This window comes from Ranitomeya variabilis, chromosome 3 (assembly GCF_051348905.1).
Source record: "Ranitomeya variabilis isolate aRanVar5 chromosome 3, aRanVar5.hap1, whole genome shotgun sequence".
Lineage (NCBI taxonomy): Eukaryota > Metazoa > Chordata > Amphibia > Anura > Dendrobatidae > Ranitomeya > Ranitomeya variabilis.
Window position 1 is genome coordinate 702,605,032 of NC_135234.1, and position 17,336 is coordinate 702,622,367.

The window sequence follows — 17,336 nt, forward strand, 5'->3', positions numbered from 1 at the left end:
CTGTACAAAGATGGCGGCGGTCAGTGAATCATTCGGCTGATCGCGGTGGCGTGTTTGTGACGGTGTTCCGCTGGTGGTACCGCGCAAGAGGCTGCGCACGGCGTATACAGTGTGTGTGTGTGTGTGTGTGTGTGTGTGTGTGGTGCGTACGGCGTATACAGAGTGAGTGGTGTGACGGTGTTCCACTGGTGGTACCGCGCAAGAGGCTGCGTACGGCGTATATGCAGCGCTCTATATACAGAGTGGGTGTGGTGTGTACGGCGTATACAGTGTGTGTGTGTGTGTGTGTGTGTGTGTGGTGCGACGGTGTTCAGCTGGTGGTACCGCATAAGAGGCTGGTACCACCAGCAGTTTCCATATTGAGACACCCATCACTTGGGTGTCCCAATATGGAGGTCGGTGAACTTCTTCCGCTTGGAATTCTGGGATCCGGACACATCTGGGAGGAACAGGATGTGAAGACATTACAAGGTAAGTATATATTAAGATAATTCCAAAACATTGCGCCATTTGGACTTTACAGGCTTCGTTTCCATGCACTTTACTGGCTGTAGAATAAGTAAACGAAGAATTGGTCAGGGAGTTGGTTCTGATGAAGAGTTTGTAACTTGTTACCTTGCAGTTCACATGACCTAGCGGGGCACTTTAATTAGAAGAGGTGGTGCCGCATTTAGTAGGAGGGTCACAGAACTCTGGTCTGGCTGCCACAGACTATTGACATGGCCGTTGCATCAAGATCCTGAGAATTGCCAGGAAAAGACACCCCAAACATCCCCATACTGACTGATGCCCAGTTAAAGCGCTCTTATCAAAATTTTTATCCTTATAATATGATGACTGTAATATATAGCACTGTGTACATACAATTGCTCATTTTGCCTTTCTACCCAGCTAATTCTTCTCATTTGAATTGGGTCTATAACATCACGTGATTAAAAACTGACTAGCCGACTCCTTCTAAGCTCTATGTAGCAACAGGAGGTCTATTATCCCTGTCATCACTGCAAAAGTCCCTGGCAGAGGGGAAGAGGGAGCAGATGTGTCAGGAGGTGAAGAGGGAAATAAATGCAGGGACAAGAGACTTCCTGTTTCTACATAGAGCAGAGAAAAGAGAAGAATTAACTGGGTAGAAAGGCAAAATGAGCAATTGTAAGTAAACAATGCTATATAATATGATTGCAATATATTAAGAGCAGGGCCGGCGTCAACACCCGGCCTAGCCGGGCAATTGCCGGGGCCCTGACGAGACAGGGGGGCCCACTCACACAGTCATAGAGCCATCTGGCTGCTTTAACCCTTTCTACCCTTTCAATTTGCGCTGGCACAAGCATCTTCTCACTGTCAGTGCAGGGCCAGGCACACATAGGGGTTAATTAAGGACACAGCCAGCGTGACATTGTGGGCGGAGAGTTCTCCTGCTCTGAATCTCCTGACTGTGTGCACTGCTGAACGGAGCTCCTACCAGCACCTGAGTGAGTGCAATGCTATATCGCTGTATGTTCTGACAGTCTGGGACTGGGTGACCTGGGGCGGCCATGGGCTGGGCGGCTGCAGCTGATATATATATACTACAGCAGCCTCCCAGCCCAGGCCCCCAGCACAGCCTGTATAGCTACAGTGTATATAATATATATACAGGACAGGTGCTGGGGGCCTGGGCTGGGCGGCTGTTGAAGTATATACACTGCACAGTACCACTCCCCTGTATATATACACTGTACAGTACCACTCCTGTCCTGTATATATACACTGCATAGCACCACTCCTCCTGTATATATACACTGCACAGTACATCTCCCCTGTATATATACACTGTACAGTACCGCTCCTCCTGTCCTGTATATATACACTGCACAGTACCACTCCTCCTGTATATATACACTGCACAGTACCACTCCTCCTGTCCTGTATATATACACTGCACAGTACCACTCCTCCTGTATATATACACTGCACAGTACCACTCCTCCTGTCCTGTATATATACACTGCACAGTACCGCTCCTCCTGTCCTGTATATATACACTACACAGTACCACTCCTCCTGTCCTGTATATATACACTGCACAGTACCACTCCTCCTGTCCTGTATATATACACTGCACAGTACCGCTCCTCCTGTCCTGTATATATACACTGCACAGTACCGCTCCTCCTGTCCTGTATATATACACTACACAGTACCACTCCTCCTGTCCTGTATATATACACTGCACAGTACCACTCCTCCTGTATATATACACTGCACAGTACCACTCCTCCTGTCCTGTATATATACACTGCACAGTACCACTCCTCCTGTATATATACACTGCACAGTACCACTCCTCCTGTCCTGTATATATACACTGCACAGTACCGCTCCTCCTGTCCTGTATATATACACTACACAGTACCACTCCTCCTGTCCTGTATATATACACTGCACAGTACCACTCCTCCTGTCCTGTATATATACACTGCACAGTACCGCTCCTCCTGTCCTGTATATATACACTGCACAGTACCGCTCCTCCTGTCCTGTATATATACACTACACAGTACCACTCCTCCTGTCCTGTATATATACACTGCACAGTACCACTCCTCCTGTATATATACACTGCACAGTACCACTCCTCCTGTCCTGTATATATACACTGCACATTACCACTCCTCCTGTCCTGTATATATACACTGCACATTACCATATCTCCTGTCCTGTATATATACACTGCACAGTACCTCTCCTCCTGTATATATACACTGTACAGTACCACTCCTCCTGTATATATACACTGCATAGCACCACTCCTCCTGTATATATACACTGTACAGTACCACTCCTCCTGTATATATACACTGCACAGTACCACTCCTGTATATATACACTGCATAGCACCACTCCTCCTGTATATATACACTGTACAGTACCACTCCTCCTGTATATATACACTGCACAGTACCACTCCTCCTGTATATATACACTGCATAGCACCACTCCTCCTGTATATATACACCGCACAGTACCACTCCTCCTGTATATATACACTGCACAGTACCACTCCCCTCTATATATACACCGCACAGTACCTCTCCTCCTGTATATATACTGCACAGTACCGCTCCTCCTGTATATATACACTGCACAGTACCACTCCTCCTGTATATATACACTGCACAGTACCTCTCCCCTCTATATATACACCGCACAGTACCACTCCTCCTGTATATATACTGCACAGTACCTCTCCTCCTGTATATATACACTGCACAGTACCTCTCCCCTGTATATATACACTGCACAGTACCTCTCCTCCTGTGTATATATACACTGTACAGTACCTCTCCCCTGTATATATACACTGCACAGTACCGCTCCTCCTGTATATATACACTGCACAGTACCTCTCCCCTGTATATATACACTGCACAGTACCACTCCTCCTGTATATATACACTGCACAGTACCACTCCTCCTGTATATATACACTGCACAGTACCACTCCCCCTGTATATATACACTGCACAGTACCACTCCTCCTGTATATATACACTGCACAGTACCACTCCTCCTGTATATATACACTGCACAGTACCTCTCCCCTGTATATATACACTGCAGAATTTACAATAGCTATCACTCATGTAAGAAGTGAAATCTGGCATTGTACTATACCTATATTTCTCCGCTGTATCTGGGCATCATGAATCGTGATATATTTTAAAGGGGGGGGGGCCCACTGAGACTCTTTCGCCCGGGGCCCTCAAAAACCTGGAGCCGGCCCTGATTAAGAGGATAAAAACTTTGATGGGAGGAGTGGTTCTTTAATGCAAAGAGATGGGGAGAGGAAAGTGGTACAAAATTAAAAACTGACAATTCAGTAGAAGTTCTCGGCCAAATATGGAAGCAGTTGCTTACTCATAATGCAAAAAAACTAAATTTACCAGCACCTCCCAGCAAAAGTGGGAAAAAAAAAAAAAAGTTGCAAAATATTTTTAGGCCCCAAAAACTTCCATTTAAAGGGAACCTGTCACCCCGTTTTTTCCGTATGAGATAAAAATACTGTTAAATAGGGCCTGAGCTGTGCATTGCAATAGTGTATTTTGTGGACCCAGATTCCCCACCTATGCTGCCGAAATATGTTACCAAAGTAGTCGTTTTCGCCTGTCAATCAGGCTGGTCTGGTCAGATGGGCGTGGTGTCTTCCCCCAGATCTTGCTTAGTTTTCCGTTGGTGGCGTAGTGGTGTGCGCATGTCCAAGGTCCCGAATCCACTGCACAGGGGAGTGAAAAGAGCGCGATGTGCGCTATTTCATTGGTGGGGGCGGCCATCTTCCTTTGGCCGCGCGTGCGCAGAAGCGGCGCTCTGCTGGCCGCGGCTTCAGGAAAATGGCCGCGGGATGCCGCGCGTGCGCAGATGGAGATCGTGGCGGCCATTTTCCTGAAGCAGAGATGCGAACTCTGCTTCAGGAAAATGGCCACCGCGATCTCCATCTGTGCACGCGCGGCATCCCGCGGCCATTTTCCTGAAGCTGCGGCCAGCAGAGCGCCGCTTCTGTGCACGCGCGGCCAAAGGAAGATGGCCGCCCCCACCGATCACCAATGAAATGGCCGCCCCCACCAATGAAATAGCGCACATCGCGCTCTTTTCACTCCCCTGTGCAGTGGATTCGGGACCTTGGACATGCGCACACCACTACGCCACCAACGGAAAACTAAGCAAGATCTGGGGGAAGACACCACGCCCATCTGACCAGACCAGCCTGATTGACAGGCGAAAACGACTACTTTGGTAACGTATTTCGGCAGCATAGGTGGGGAATCGGGGTCCACAAAATACACTATTACAATGCACAGCTCAGGCCCTATTTAACAGTATTTTTATCTCATACGGAAAAAACGGGGTGACAGGTTCCCTTTAAGTAAAAAAAAAATAAGAGAAATGATTTAATCTCTGCTACATCTGTTTAATAAAAATGAAGCCAATATGGGCTGATCATTGCCGACCTAATCAGTCGTGCGGATAGTGATGTCATTTCTATGTGCCTGAGCTTTATTTTCTTCTGATATGTTGCACTTTATTTTTTTCAGTAATGGAAAAGCAGCCCCTAGCGGAGATGCAGGACAACGCTTTAATACGAAGTATCGAGGAAGAATACAGGAAAGCGTTTGTCTACATTAACAAAGGTTTGAACACCGATGAGACCGGATACAAGGAAGAAGCTCGCAACTTTTACAAGCAAGGCCAGGAGCATCTGATAAGAGGACTAAGTGTCTCCTTACAGGGACCGGAGTGCACCGGACCAGCCTGGGATGCCGCCAGACAAATGCAAGGGAAAATGCGAGAGACCCTGGAGAACGTCAATACCCGACTGAATATCTTACAGCAGAGCATGTCAGGACCCCCTGCAAACCCACCCGCTGTGGGTGCATCTGCCCCAGTGCCAACGATATATCCATCACTGCCACCAAAAGAGAAAGAAAAACCTGAAAGGCCAACACCGCCAACGTTACCACCATTTCCTTCAGAGCCAGTGAATGGGGTCTCGTGTATAGCACAGAACAGTGGAGCAGCAATGGATCCGCACGTAGCGGGGGTCTCCGCACCCCCAGCATATACCCCCCAGGCCACAGATGGACATTACACGGTTTCTTATGGTACTGAGTCTGGGGAACATTCGATATTCGGGGATGAGTTTTATGCTGTGCCCACACAGCCACCGCCAGTGCAGAGTCTGGGAGTAGACGCAGAAGAACTGATCCTTATACCGAGGGGAGTCCAGATCTTCTATGTGACACCTGATGGATTAGTGAGCGCCCCCTCATATCCAGGGTATCTTCGCATTATTAAGTTTATGGACACCAGTAGTGAAATGGACCCAAACCGCCCTCCTGCTTTCCTCCAGGTAAGCTGTACATTTGGTACAATATGCAAAAAAAGGAGTTGTAGTATCTCCTAAACCTTCCAGTGCTAGGGCCACCGGTTATATATTATCTGCCAACATTACATAGAAGTTTGAGCAACTTGTGATAAAACTGTGGCCATCAAACAACAAGGTGCCCTCTAGATGGGTTCCTAGACTAACAAACTTGCCTCTCCAGGGCCTAGTCCTATATATGTAACGGGTAGATAGGATCCAGCTCTAATTAAAAAAACAGCCTAAGATGAAATGGGAGGAGTGCTCATCAAATATGGAGGTAGTCACTTACTCCCTCTCAAAAGCGAAAAAAACTAAATTGACCAGCATCTCCTAGCAAATTGAAATAAATGTACAGACACAGTCTGATCATGCCAAGATGATGAGCAGTGAAAATAAAAATTCAGAACTGCATTGCATCTATATAGACTAGCCTTCTAAATCTGAGGTGGAGTACAATGTGACCAAATTGTGTGAGCCCATGTTCCTGCAAAAAGACAGAAGCAGAAAGGCAGTGCTGTACTCGCATCTATCTTCTGTTGCTATAGATTTTGTGGGAGAAAAAAAAAAGAAGACCTTGTCAGGGGTGATGATGGAAAGTGCTGCTCAGACAGGGAGCTTCTGAATCACCGGCAAGAGCAGTCAATGACTGGCGCCTTTAAATTGGGTTACCTCTTGTGTGGTAGCCATAGTGGCTGTGTTGGCCACCTCTATAGTCTGTTTGCCCTGACTGCATAGTGATGTCTGTGTGATTAAACAATGATGTATCTAGGAGAGGGCCGTGGTTTAGAGAGGCCAAATAATAACAGCCATATTGAATCATGTGATCTGTAAGCAGGTCTTGTGAATTCAGATGATGTTACCTGAAGAATATTTAAACATCGTTATACTATATAAATATGTAGATGGCATCTTGCACTGTTTATAACGGCACAACATCCTCTTCATTAAAAATGCATGGGTAAGATTGTGTTTCTGCCACGCTGAGACTGGCATTCGACCTATTTTCTATTTAGTCTCCGTCAGCCTTGGGTTCTAAAACCCTACTGAGAATTTAGTAAGAGCTGCACTAGACCTTACCAAATTGGAGTATATGACCCCCGATTCATTATTCTATATGCCTTTTTTTTCCTGGAGTAAACTTTTTTTTTTTAATTTTATTTTTTCATCCCATTTGACAATCTTGATGTGGTTCTCCTTATCCAGATATTTTGGCCTAAGTCGTCACTAGCAATTTCTTGAAATGCTGCATAATTTTTGTGAAATTCTTACTTCCGTACTGAAGTGTGAAATCTAACTTTATTTTCCTGCACTTGAGGACTAACGTGCGACATTTTGACAACGTTTTGCAATTTGGTGCAAATTATGGCAACAAACACCACAATACAAAAAGGAAAACACAAATGACTAATTGAGACTCTTGTATACTAGATCTGTATTTCTCAGACTTACTTTTAGAATAACTTTTTTTTTTAAATTGTTTTGAATTAGAGTTTCAGTAATTCTAAGGCTGCTGTACAGTATATAGTAACTATCCCCGTAGTACGTAAACTAAAGGGGCCGTGCTCTAGGTCTAGGCACTCGCGAAGAATTGTTTTTAATAAATCCGTGCATATGTTAATATACTCCTCTTCCACCACCTTCTTTAGGATCGTTCTGCTCCCCTTCGGAGTGATGTCACTGCAAGTCTTGTAACATAAAAGCCTATGGCGCCACGTTCTGATGTTCCAGAGTCCCTTCAGGTCAGAGCGCAGCGTGACCCAGAAAGTCTGCAGAGAGGTGACGTCACTCGGAAGAGGAGCGGAGCAGCGGATACCGGAGAAGGCGGCAATCTATTTAAAAAAAAAAAAGTTACATAGGATGGTGCAAAAATAAAGAAATCTGTAGAATAACGCCTACACTCGTTTTGTTTGGCAGGTGTGTGACTGGCTGTACCCGCTCATGTCTAACCAGTCTCCAGTCTTACGCTCTAATAATGGGGTGTACATGTTCCCCGACCTGATGTCGCAGCTCCCCGGCTCTTACGTTGGGGTAGTGCTCTCCGCTGAGCTCCCAGCAGCGGATCTGGAGCTCTTTGAAGACCTAATGAAACAGATGTCCGACCTGAGAATTCAAGTAAGTGAAAAGCAGAAAAAGATCACCCAGGTCATACGATGTACATGGCTTTGGCAGAACGGAGTTTTACTCGCTGGTTTTATGATATCGATTTGATATAGTGACCGCAGTATTTTCTGCATTGCACCTAGAGGATCCAGGAGCTAAAGCAGATCTCTCATCAGAATGTCGTCTATATGGAGGCCGTATAATACAGCGACAGATCTGCCATCTTTGCAGCAAAAACTGCAACAGAAATATTGTGCCATTTTGCTAATGGGAGCAGTCGAAGAATAAAGCTGCGTGTTTGATGACTGCTGTGTGTGAGAACATAGTGACCTGTCAATCACAATAATCATGGTGGGCGATGCTTTCCTCTCATGGCTACACCAGACTCATAACTGTCTGCTCTGGTTACACCTATTAGCCAAATAGCTCAACTAACCTGCCCTCACATGTGATCACATAGTCTGATGATGGATCTACTGTAAGCTGATGATCCTAATGTCTGTGGGATTAGTTGGGACACTGACAATTCCTGACTTTTCGTTTAGATTTTTTAGTATGCGTTTTCCTGCAGAAGTGTTCCTGCAACAAGTCCTGCCAGTCGTCTTAGTAAATGGATATATAGATAGATTGCGTCCATTCCCTTCGTCCATAATTATTCATTGCGTCTTCAATTGGGTCAATGTCGTCTTTATACCTAAAATGTTTCCAAACCCCCCATGGTGTAATCTGGAGAGCCTGCAATATGGCAGAAGAATATAAGTTTCCGTCCCTTGTTTCACAGCTGCACTAAAGGTACCGTCACATTAAGCGACGCTGCAGCGATATAGACAACGATGCTGATCGCTGCAGCGTCGCTGTTTCGTCGTTGTGTGGTCGCTGGAGAGCTGTCACACAGACAGCTCTCCAACGATGCCGAAGTCCCCGGGTAACCAGGGTAAGCATCGGGTTACTAAGTGTAGGGCCGCGCTTGGTAACCCGATGTTTACCCTGGTTACCAGTGTAAATATAAAAAAAAAAAAAAACACTACATACTTACATTCCGATGTCCGTCAGGTCCCTCGCCGTCTGCTTCCCGCACTGACTGTGAGCGCTGGCCGTAAAGTAAAAGCAGAGCACAGCGGTGACGTCACCGCTGTGCTGTGCTTTACGGCCGGCACTGACAGTCAGTGCGGGAAGCAGACGGCGAGGGACCTGACGGACATCGGAATGTAAGTATGTAGTGTTTTGGTTTTTTTTGTGTGTTTTTTTTACATTTACAATGGTAACCAGGGTAAACATTGGGTTACTAAGCGCGGCCCTGCGCTTAGTAACCCGATGTTTACCCTGGTTACCCGGGGACTTCGGCATCGTTGGTCGCTGGAGAGCTGTCTGTGTGACAGCTCTCCAGCGACCACACAACGACTTACCAACGATCACGGCCAGGTCGTATCGCTGGTCGTGATCGTTGGTAAATTGTTTAGTGTAACGGTACCCTTAGACAGAAAATGCACATTTCTGACCCCTTCTGGGCTTAAACCCCAATTACATTAGAGGGGGTACTACTTGACCCTGAAACTTAACCCAAACCCCCCCCCCCCCCCCATGTAATACAACCAAGCCATGCCTGTACATTTATATTGAGGATTGGGGTAGACCACTAGCTGATTTTTGGCTGGCAGTTATGGTACGTCCAGAGATGCTGAGTTGAATGTACTGATATAATCTATTGAGCCAGTCGTGCTGTACAAAGTGTCCTGGACACCAAGGGATCCACTGGTTGGGGGGGGGGGCTTGGGGTTGACATTCAATATAAAATATTGAAAGGATAAACCAAATATTATACAGACAGGACAGCTGTATCGGCTCATGGTGTGATTTACTGAACTGTGTATTATTTCTCCTATGAAGCCCGGTGAAGCATCAGGTGAAGTCATAGACCTGACTCGGACAATACACGTGATTTCTATGCCTGAGCCTGAGCCGACGCCAAGGGAGAAGGAAGAACAAGCTCCATGGAGTGAGAAGGTGGCCCAGGGAATTCTCCAAGGTAAAGATTCCGGACCCATGACTATTACTGATACATGATTCTTCATAAGAGAAGGGGAAAAACATCTGAGAAGAAGTTGAAAGAAATGTAATAAGAGTCATGGAATTCGTTCAGTTCTTTTTAGGATATAGAAAGAAATAGAAGTTCCCAGATTCCTGAGCAATGTCCTGAATTCCATACCTATGTTCTGGCATCGCTACCATGTTCCAGCATCTCCGTGACACTGGTCCATGCACACGGCCATGCTGCCGGTAGGGACAGACAGACACAAGAGGACCATTCTCATGCCTTTATACATGCTGTTACAATTTGGTTATTCGTGTGTAAGAAGAAAAAAAAACTACGTTACTTCTCCTTACGAAAAAAATGTACATCACCACTGCATTGAACTACTGTACTAATTTATTATATATTGTCGGGAGTCGGTCCATTTTATAACCACTCAAACTCCACCAAAATGGACACAGACTCCAGCTCTGCAGACATACTGTCATGTGGTCAGGCAAATGTGACATCTGAACCACCGCTTGGGGACTACTGGTCTAGACGGTAATTACATTTTTGATATTTAAAGAGGTGTCTAGGCTGAACACAAATGTCAGAATTCTCCTCTACGATCCACTCAAGTGGTCGTCATGTCCCAACTAGCCATCTTTCCTACTCCTCTCAATGTTTTATTGACAGATGTGCAAAGTGAGTCTAAATGTGACCAAGACTAAGCAAATCACATATTTGGGCCATGTGACGACAGCTCAAGCTGACATATTGGGGAATCCTGACAGTGTGGATATTAAACAGTGTCAGGATTCAGCAGTCACATACGGTGTTTTCAGAAATGTATGTTCAACCCTGAAATGAACACTGAATTTTTATTTTGCACATGTCAGCACCAACTCCCAATGGATGCACATGAAAAATGGGGTGTCCTCAATCCCAAATGTTCACTCCAAGCCCCAGTTGTCACAAGAGGCGAAACCTTCCACTTGCACTTTATTACCTGTATATTGATGGTGTGCCAGTAAATTAAAGAAGAGCATTGATGCTGTGAATGTTTTGTTTGGATCTCCAATTAGGAGGCAGTTTTCTGTTTGAACAACTAGTCACAATGATTTGCCATAATGGGAGACGTCTGTTCCCTTTTGACCATACAATGTAATGTATTAGATGTTGTTGCTTCACATGCCAGCCATCAAAAAAGGCATACTCTATTACACTTTGTAGTCCATCTTTGATGCTCTACATTGCAAAAATTACTTAAAATCACAGTGTCGGCCATGTGTCTGAAACATGAACTCTGGATTTGGAAACAAAGTGTAGAAATGAGAAAAGTTTAAAGTTTACAATATATATGGCCATAAACTTCTGTGCTGCTGATATTAAACCATAAAGTTTTGCTGTCTTTAATTTATTTTCGTTATCTAGGAGCTTCTTGGCTGAGTTGGGGTCTGGTTAAAGGCGCAGAATTAACTGAAAAAGCCATTCACAAAGGCGCTACCAAATTAAGAGAGCACATACAACCCGAGGATAAACCTATGGAGGTCAGTCCCACAGTGGCCAAAGGGCTCAACGTAGCCAAGCAAGCCACCGGAGGAGCAGTTAAAGTCAGTCAATTCCTAGGTAAAGTTATAAAGTATTCTGGAGACTTTTCTTAAAAGCTCTTTTGAACTGAATAGTAGAGGTAAAGCCTTGTCCTTTACGTAGCTTGACGCTCATGTGCCGCAAGTCAAAATCTCCAACCGGTCTTTTAAAGGGGTTCTCCAAGAACATCATAAAAATAGCCGCCATCCCATATATCAAGCTGCAACTCTTCATAGTTGTCAGGAAGGCTTTCAGCATGAAGACACACTGCTCAAGACTTGAGTCCCAAGTGTCAGAGAAGCATCGTGAACAAACTTACCTGGCCTGCTAACTAAGCCGTAGGGCTTTAACAGGAGAGAGATGGAGAAAAATTTGTGTCCTCTGTGTCTGGCTGTGTGCTCAGTCAGTCTCTATGCCCTGCTATAAAGCTGTCAGACTGACTCAGCAGAACTGGTTTACAAACGAGAACGGAGCAGGATAAAGCCAGAAGAAAAACCCCATTGTAATCAGTCTGGGAGAAGGTTTTTCCTTTTGTTATATTACAGCCCTGCTCTGCAGCGGAAAGAGCAGATTAGGTATGTTTGCTTACAGTGCTACTCCTATGACAGTTTACGCATCTCAAGTGGTATTTTTTTGGTTGTAACTCATCCTGACATAACTAGAACAGGTTGCAGCTTGAAATATGTGCTGGCATCCATTATCACATTCTCAGAATTTCTTTACTAGTATTGATCTCTCAAAAGGGCCAAACGGACCACTTGCCGCTCACCTCCCTTCCCTAGGCTCCAATTGCAACTGCAGTCTCTGCACCCCCTATAGTTAAGCCCCTGATCTTTGATCGTAAATTGATCCCAGTTAATGGCGTTATGGGTACACTTTTTGATAGCAGAATTATTTGGTAATGAGTCATGTCTGCTTTACCCTTGTGTTTTTTTTTTTTTTTCTTTGTGCTAAATATCCATGACTGATGGGTGTTTTTGTCCTAGTGGATGGAGTCTGCGCTGTTGCAAGCTGTGTTGGGAGAGAGCTGGGGCCACACGTGAAGAAACATGGCAGCAAACTTCTCCCTGAATCACTGAAGAAAGACAAGGATGGTAAATCGCCATTGGATGGCGCTATGGTGGTAGCAGCAAGTGGAGTACAAGGTATGTACATGGCTACAAAGATGATATTTTGTGATTTTTGGAGATCCACCTCCCACAAATTTTTCTTGTTTTTATTTAAAGGATTCGCAACGGTCTGGCAGGGTTTAGAGCACGCCGCGAAGAATGTCACCAAGAGTGTGGCCTCTGAGACTGTGCATACGGTCAAATACAAGTAGGTCTGACTACCTGTTTTCCATCAGTAACTGAACATAATAGTTTGGGTCGACGTGTGTAATATAGACTCAGAACTTTTTTTTTTTTTTTACTATTTTAACTAATAGTTGGACTTGACAACTTCTACCCAAACGTCATAATATTTTATTCTGCCAACAGATCCGCTTTAATGGTTGAAAATAAGAATTTATCCAAGCAGTTCCAAGATATTTTATGCTCTCTTACCAAAAATGAATCTAATATGCATAATAATTATCTGTAATTATAACACGACTAATATTTCCATTTTAGATATAGGGCTCTCCGTGTGGATGAACCTCCGGCTACGAAACCATAAGTGATTACTATTGTTGTTTTAGTCATTTTCCTCTTCAATCATCACTAATTTTGACATTTTAATTGTTAAATCCTTAAATTATTACTTTGGGGTATTGTTGTTTTATACAGTGTATTAATATTCCTATAATTACAGTTATCATTATGACCATTTGAATTCCACAAGATGCTCATGAACTTCGGATAGCTTCATAGTCCTCTGGCACCCGTTCGCTCCAAGAATGACACCACGTTGCATGTTTCAGCCATGGAGAGGCGGCTGCAGGTGTCCGCCTCTTCTCATTCCTATGGGAGTTCCAAAAATTTTCAGATACCATAAAAATGAACGGATCTGTACAATGGAGAGGTGCTGGCGCATTCAGACATGTGCAATCGAGGTCCTGTTGCCAATATAGATAGTGTGACTGAGCGGGTGCCATTCTCCTCCGATTTGCGAATCAGACTAGTCTTTCAAGCCTATGGAGATTTGTGGGACACGGACGCAAATTGGAAGCCTTCTGTATTGCACTTGTCTCACAGTATCTGAGGATAACGGATCTGTTTCTTGGTGGAAATGCTCAAATGGCTGTAATTAGAAGATGTAGTCAGAAGCTCTACATTAAAATATTAAGGAATATGTGGACAATAACCCAAATCACGTGCACGTGGTATCAGACTTCAGCTCCAAACATCTATAGCAAATGATGGCTATTTCCACCGCATTCAAGCCAATAACCTCCAAACGTAGGAACAACCTACTTTGCTAATTTCTTACAGCATCTTAACAGGATCATGTCCCATGTTTAGGGTAGAATTTCTCTTCTAATTGTTCTGTAGTACAGGTGTAACAGTTACAAAGTGGTGTCCTGTGCATATTACAGATCTGTCAGTGGGTGAGATGGTCTACTTCACAAACCCCTATAGACCAATACCTCTTAACTGCAGATGGAGATCTGTATGTATTCAGTGTCTTGTGCTGGGGTGATGGTGTGTAATGTTTTTCTTAATTCAAGCATAACCTGCATCATTTAAAAGGTTATTCCCAAGACTGATGTATCTCCTCAATCTTTAACCTAATAATTGCTGGGGGTCAGAGCACTGGAGCCCCCACTGATTGTGAGACTGGCACTGTGGAATCTGCGAGGATCAATTCTGCAGAGCCAATTCTTGAATAAAGTGGAGGTGTATGTGCTCGATCTCTGCTCCCTTTGTCTGTGGCAGAGCCGGAAATAGGAGGTCTGTACTGCGCTTTCTTTGGTGGCAGTCATCTATCTGCAGAGTCCAATTCTCATAGTCTAAGGTCCCATGCTCAGGATTACTGGGTGCTCCTGGGACCTGACCCCTAGCAATCACTGGATTATCCATCATCCCTCGGATAGGTGAGAACTTGCTGTCTTGGGAACAACCTTCTTATATTCTGTTAATTCCATGTAATTTTTTGACAGCAATTACACTCTTAATCAAACTTTTAATTGAACATTGACAAAATCTAAAATTGTTTTTATATCTTTTCTCACATGTGCAATTATTTTGCCAGGAAGCGCAGTACCAAAAACTTTTTTGCTGATCACTCTCGGATTAGGCCTTTTCCCTCATATCAAGCACAAAGTAGAGTGATCCCTCCATAATATGGTGACACTTCAGTATCTGTATGGCCTGAGCCTGTAGCACACGGGTTATGTATACTAGCCGGAGAACTCGTCCTGGCACATTAATTACACAGATGCACAAATTCTACCAATTTCATCTTTAACAGCTTACTTCCCAATGAAACTATTTGACTTTATTTTTTTTTTGTAGGTATGGGAAAGATGCTGGTCATGCCACTGACGATGCCGTAAACTCTGCAATCAATGTCGGGGTGACTGCACTTAATATTGACCATTTAGGTATAAAAGCAATAGTGAAAAAAACTGCAAAAGAAACCAGTCACGTCATTCTGGACGAATACAAACTGAAAGAGAAACAGGACAAGAAGGATCCGCACTGACGCCGTAATCCCACTCTCCCCTCTGCCTTAACGAGACACTAAACCTTCACACTGGCTAACACAATATGCGCTTGGTTTTTAATAGGCTTCTCTTCTATACATTATTAGAGCAAGAACTGTGTGAAACGTTGGCACAAAGATCAGGTCTAAAAATATTCCACTATACGAATAGAAACAATAGCAATATTAATAGTCTGAAACGCAAAGTAATAACAATAATGGCCTGGTCCTAAAAGTAAATTCCTGACTTATTGTCTCCAGACAGATGTTGTACATGTAATATTCCTTGTGATTTAACCTTCTGAAGACAATACTTATGTACGTTTTGGATTTTGTGGTAAATGGGACATCCCAGGGATCACTATTACACTAAAATTCCTGACTGGGTATTGGTGTTTTTAAGGTAATTTGCAGTGCCTATAGTAGCATAAATAGTTCCCATCACTGGACTGGGTGAAAAGCAGAATTGGTCTCCTTCCCCTTCTGGCAGCTAACAGATTCCTTCTGCTAGAGACACTACCATGTATCTTAACTGACAAGCGGGGCAGAAAGCCATTTTTATTGTCAGTTTTGCAGTAAACTATGTAGAGGGAGGAACTAGGCATGTGTGACCACCGGCAATTGGCTCATAAGGTGGAGACGGGCTACACTCTTTGAACACAAGGTGGTACCAGAAATGAACTCTTCACTGGATTTTTTTTTTGATTTTTTTTTTCAAAACATAAATTGCAAACACTATATACAGTAAGTGATATTTAACAGTGGGATAATCCCTTTAAAATGGCCATTTAGGTTCCCTACTAGCTGCCTTTGTGAAAATGTAGTGCTGGAGAGTAGATAATATGATTCAGAGGAAATGGCAGCCCTTACCTGTGAGGCTTGCTTGTCAGAAGAGCTGAAAAATATTCTATTACATGCTAAAAGGATCGTAAAGAGGAGGGTGCTGCGGTCTGGTGAATGCAGTCTGGCCTTGCCATGTGTGGCTGCTTTGCAAAAAAAAAAGTGCCCCCTAGTGTCAGGTAAGGGTGCTGCTCACAGGACTTACTGTCTCAGACTGTGCAATGCAAGTTGGGCTAAGTGCACACGTTCAGGAATGTGTGCAGAATTTTCCTGAGCAAAACCGGACACCCTTCCCAGTAAATCCGCATGTGTTTTTTTTCCCGGAGCTTCCCCGATTTACTGATTGACAGGTTGGTCACACTTGTCAAACAAAGTGTTTGACAAGTGTGACCAACTTTTTACTATTGATGCTGCCTATGCAACATCAATAGTAAAAAGGTTTTGCTCAGGAAAATTCTGTACACATTCATGAACGTGTGCACTTAGCCTATAATGTTAAAAATAATTTAAAAAAATAAATCGTGATATTCTCACCTTCCGGTGGCCCCAGCAGCCTTCCTGCTCCTCGCGACGTTCCCATTCCCAGTTATGCCTCGCGGCAATGATCTTTGACGTAGCGGTCTCGCGAAACCGCTACGTCATCACAGGTCATTGCTGCAAAGCATCACTGGGAACGGGAGCGTCGCGAGGAGCAGGAAGGCTGCTGGGGCCACCGGAAGGTGAGCATATCACGATTTATTTATTTTAATCTTCCACCCTTGGTACCAACTGCACATGATCCGCTTACTTCCCACATGGTGGGCATAGCCACATGCGGGGAGTAAGCGGTTCAATGCATTCCTATGTGTGTGGAATCCCCGCGATTCCGCACAAAGAATGAACATGCTGCGTTTTTTTCCTGGAAAAAACGCAACATGTGCACAAAAATTGCAGACTGCATTCTATTAATAGGATGCTTAATGGATGCGGTTTTTCCTGTGGTTTTATCACGTTTTTATAGCGAAAAATCCGGAACGTGTGCACACAGCCTCAAAAGAAAATAATCGAAGCAATAATCCATCCAGTTCAGTTACCTGTACAAGCCTGTAAAACATAATTCATGGCAGCCATGGACTAACTGCAACATGTATCAAGCCTCTTAGTGTAATATTTACAGATGGACTAAATACTAAAATTTGCGTTTGCACCAATAACGGTGCTGTGTTCTAAGAATATCTTATTATTCGGCATAAAAAATACTAAAGTGACATTTGAATCCAAAGCTTT

The 17,336-nt window shown here is 44.1% G+C and overlaps 1 protein-coding gene across 3 annotated transcripts in view; it reads left to right on the plus strand.

The window, feature by feature from the left end:
- Positions 1 to 16,623, plus strand: part of SPART (spartin) — a 55,861-nt gene extending 39,238 nt beyond the window's left edge. Inside the window, exons 2-9 of one of the 3 annotated variants that reach the window (XM_077298208.1) lie at positions 5,073 to 5,887; positions 7,817 to 8,014; positions 9,890 to 10,028; positions 11,451 to 11,645; positions 12,593 to 12,751; positions 12,833 to 12,923; positions 13,217 to 13,262; positions 15,041 to 15,179. In XM_077298208.1, coding sequence (XP_077154323.1) covers positions 5,075 to 5,887; positions 7,817 to 8,014; positions 9,890 to 10,028; positions 11,451 to 11,645; positions 12,593 to 12,751; positions 12,833 to 12,923; positions 13,217 to 13,262 — 1,641 coding nt within the window. In that variant the 5' untranslated portion in view covers positions 5,073 to 5,074 and the 3' untranslated portion in view covers positions 15,041 to 15,179. Of the gene's footprint in view, positions 1 to 5,072; positions 5,888 to 7,816; positions 8,015 to 9,889; positions 10,029 to 11,450; positions 11,646 to 12,592; positions 12,752 to 12,832; positions 12,924 to 13,216; positions 13,263 to 15,040 lie in introns of all 3 variants that reach the window. The other 2 variants (XM_077298206.1, XM_077298207.1) reach the window with 2 other exon arrangements.
- The last annotated feature ends 713 nt before the right edge of the window (positions 16,624 to 17,336 follow it).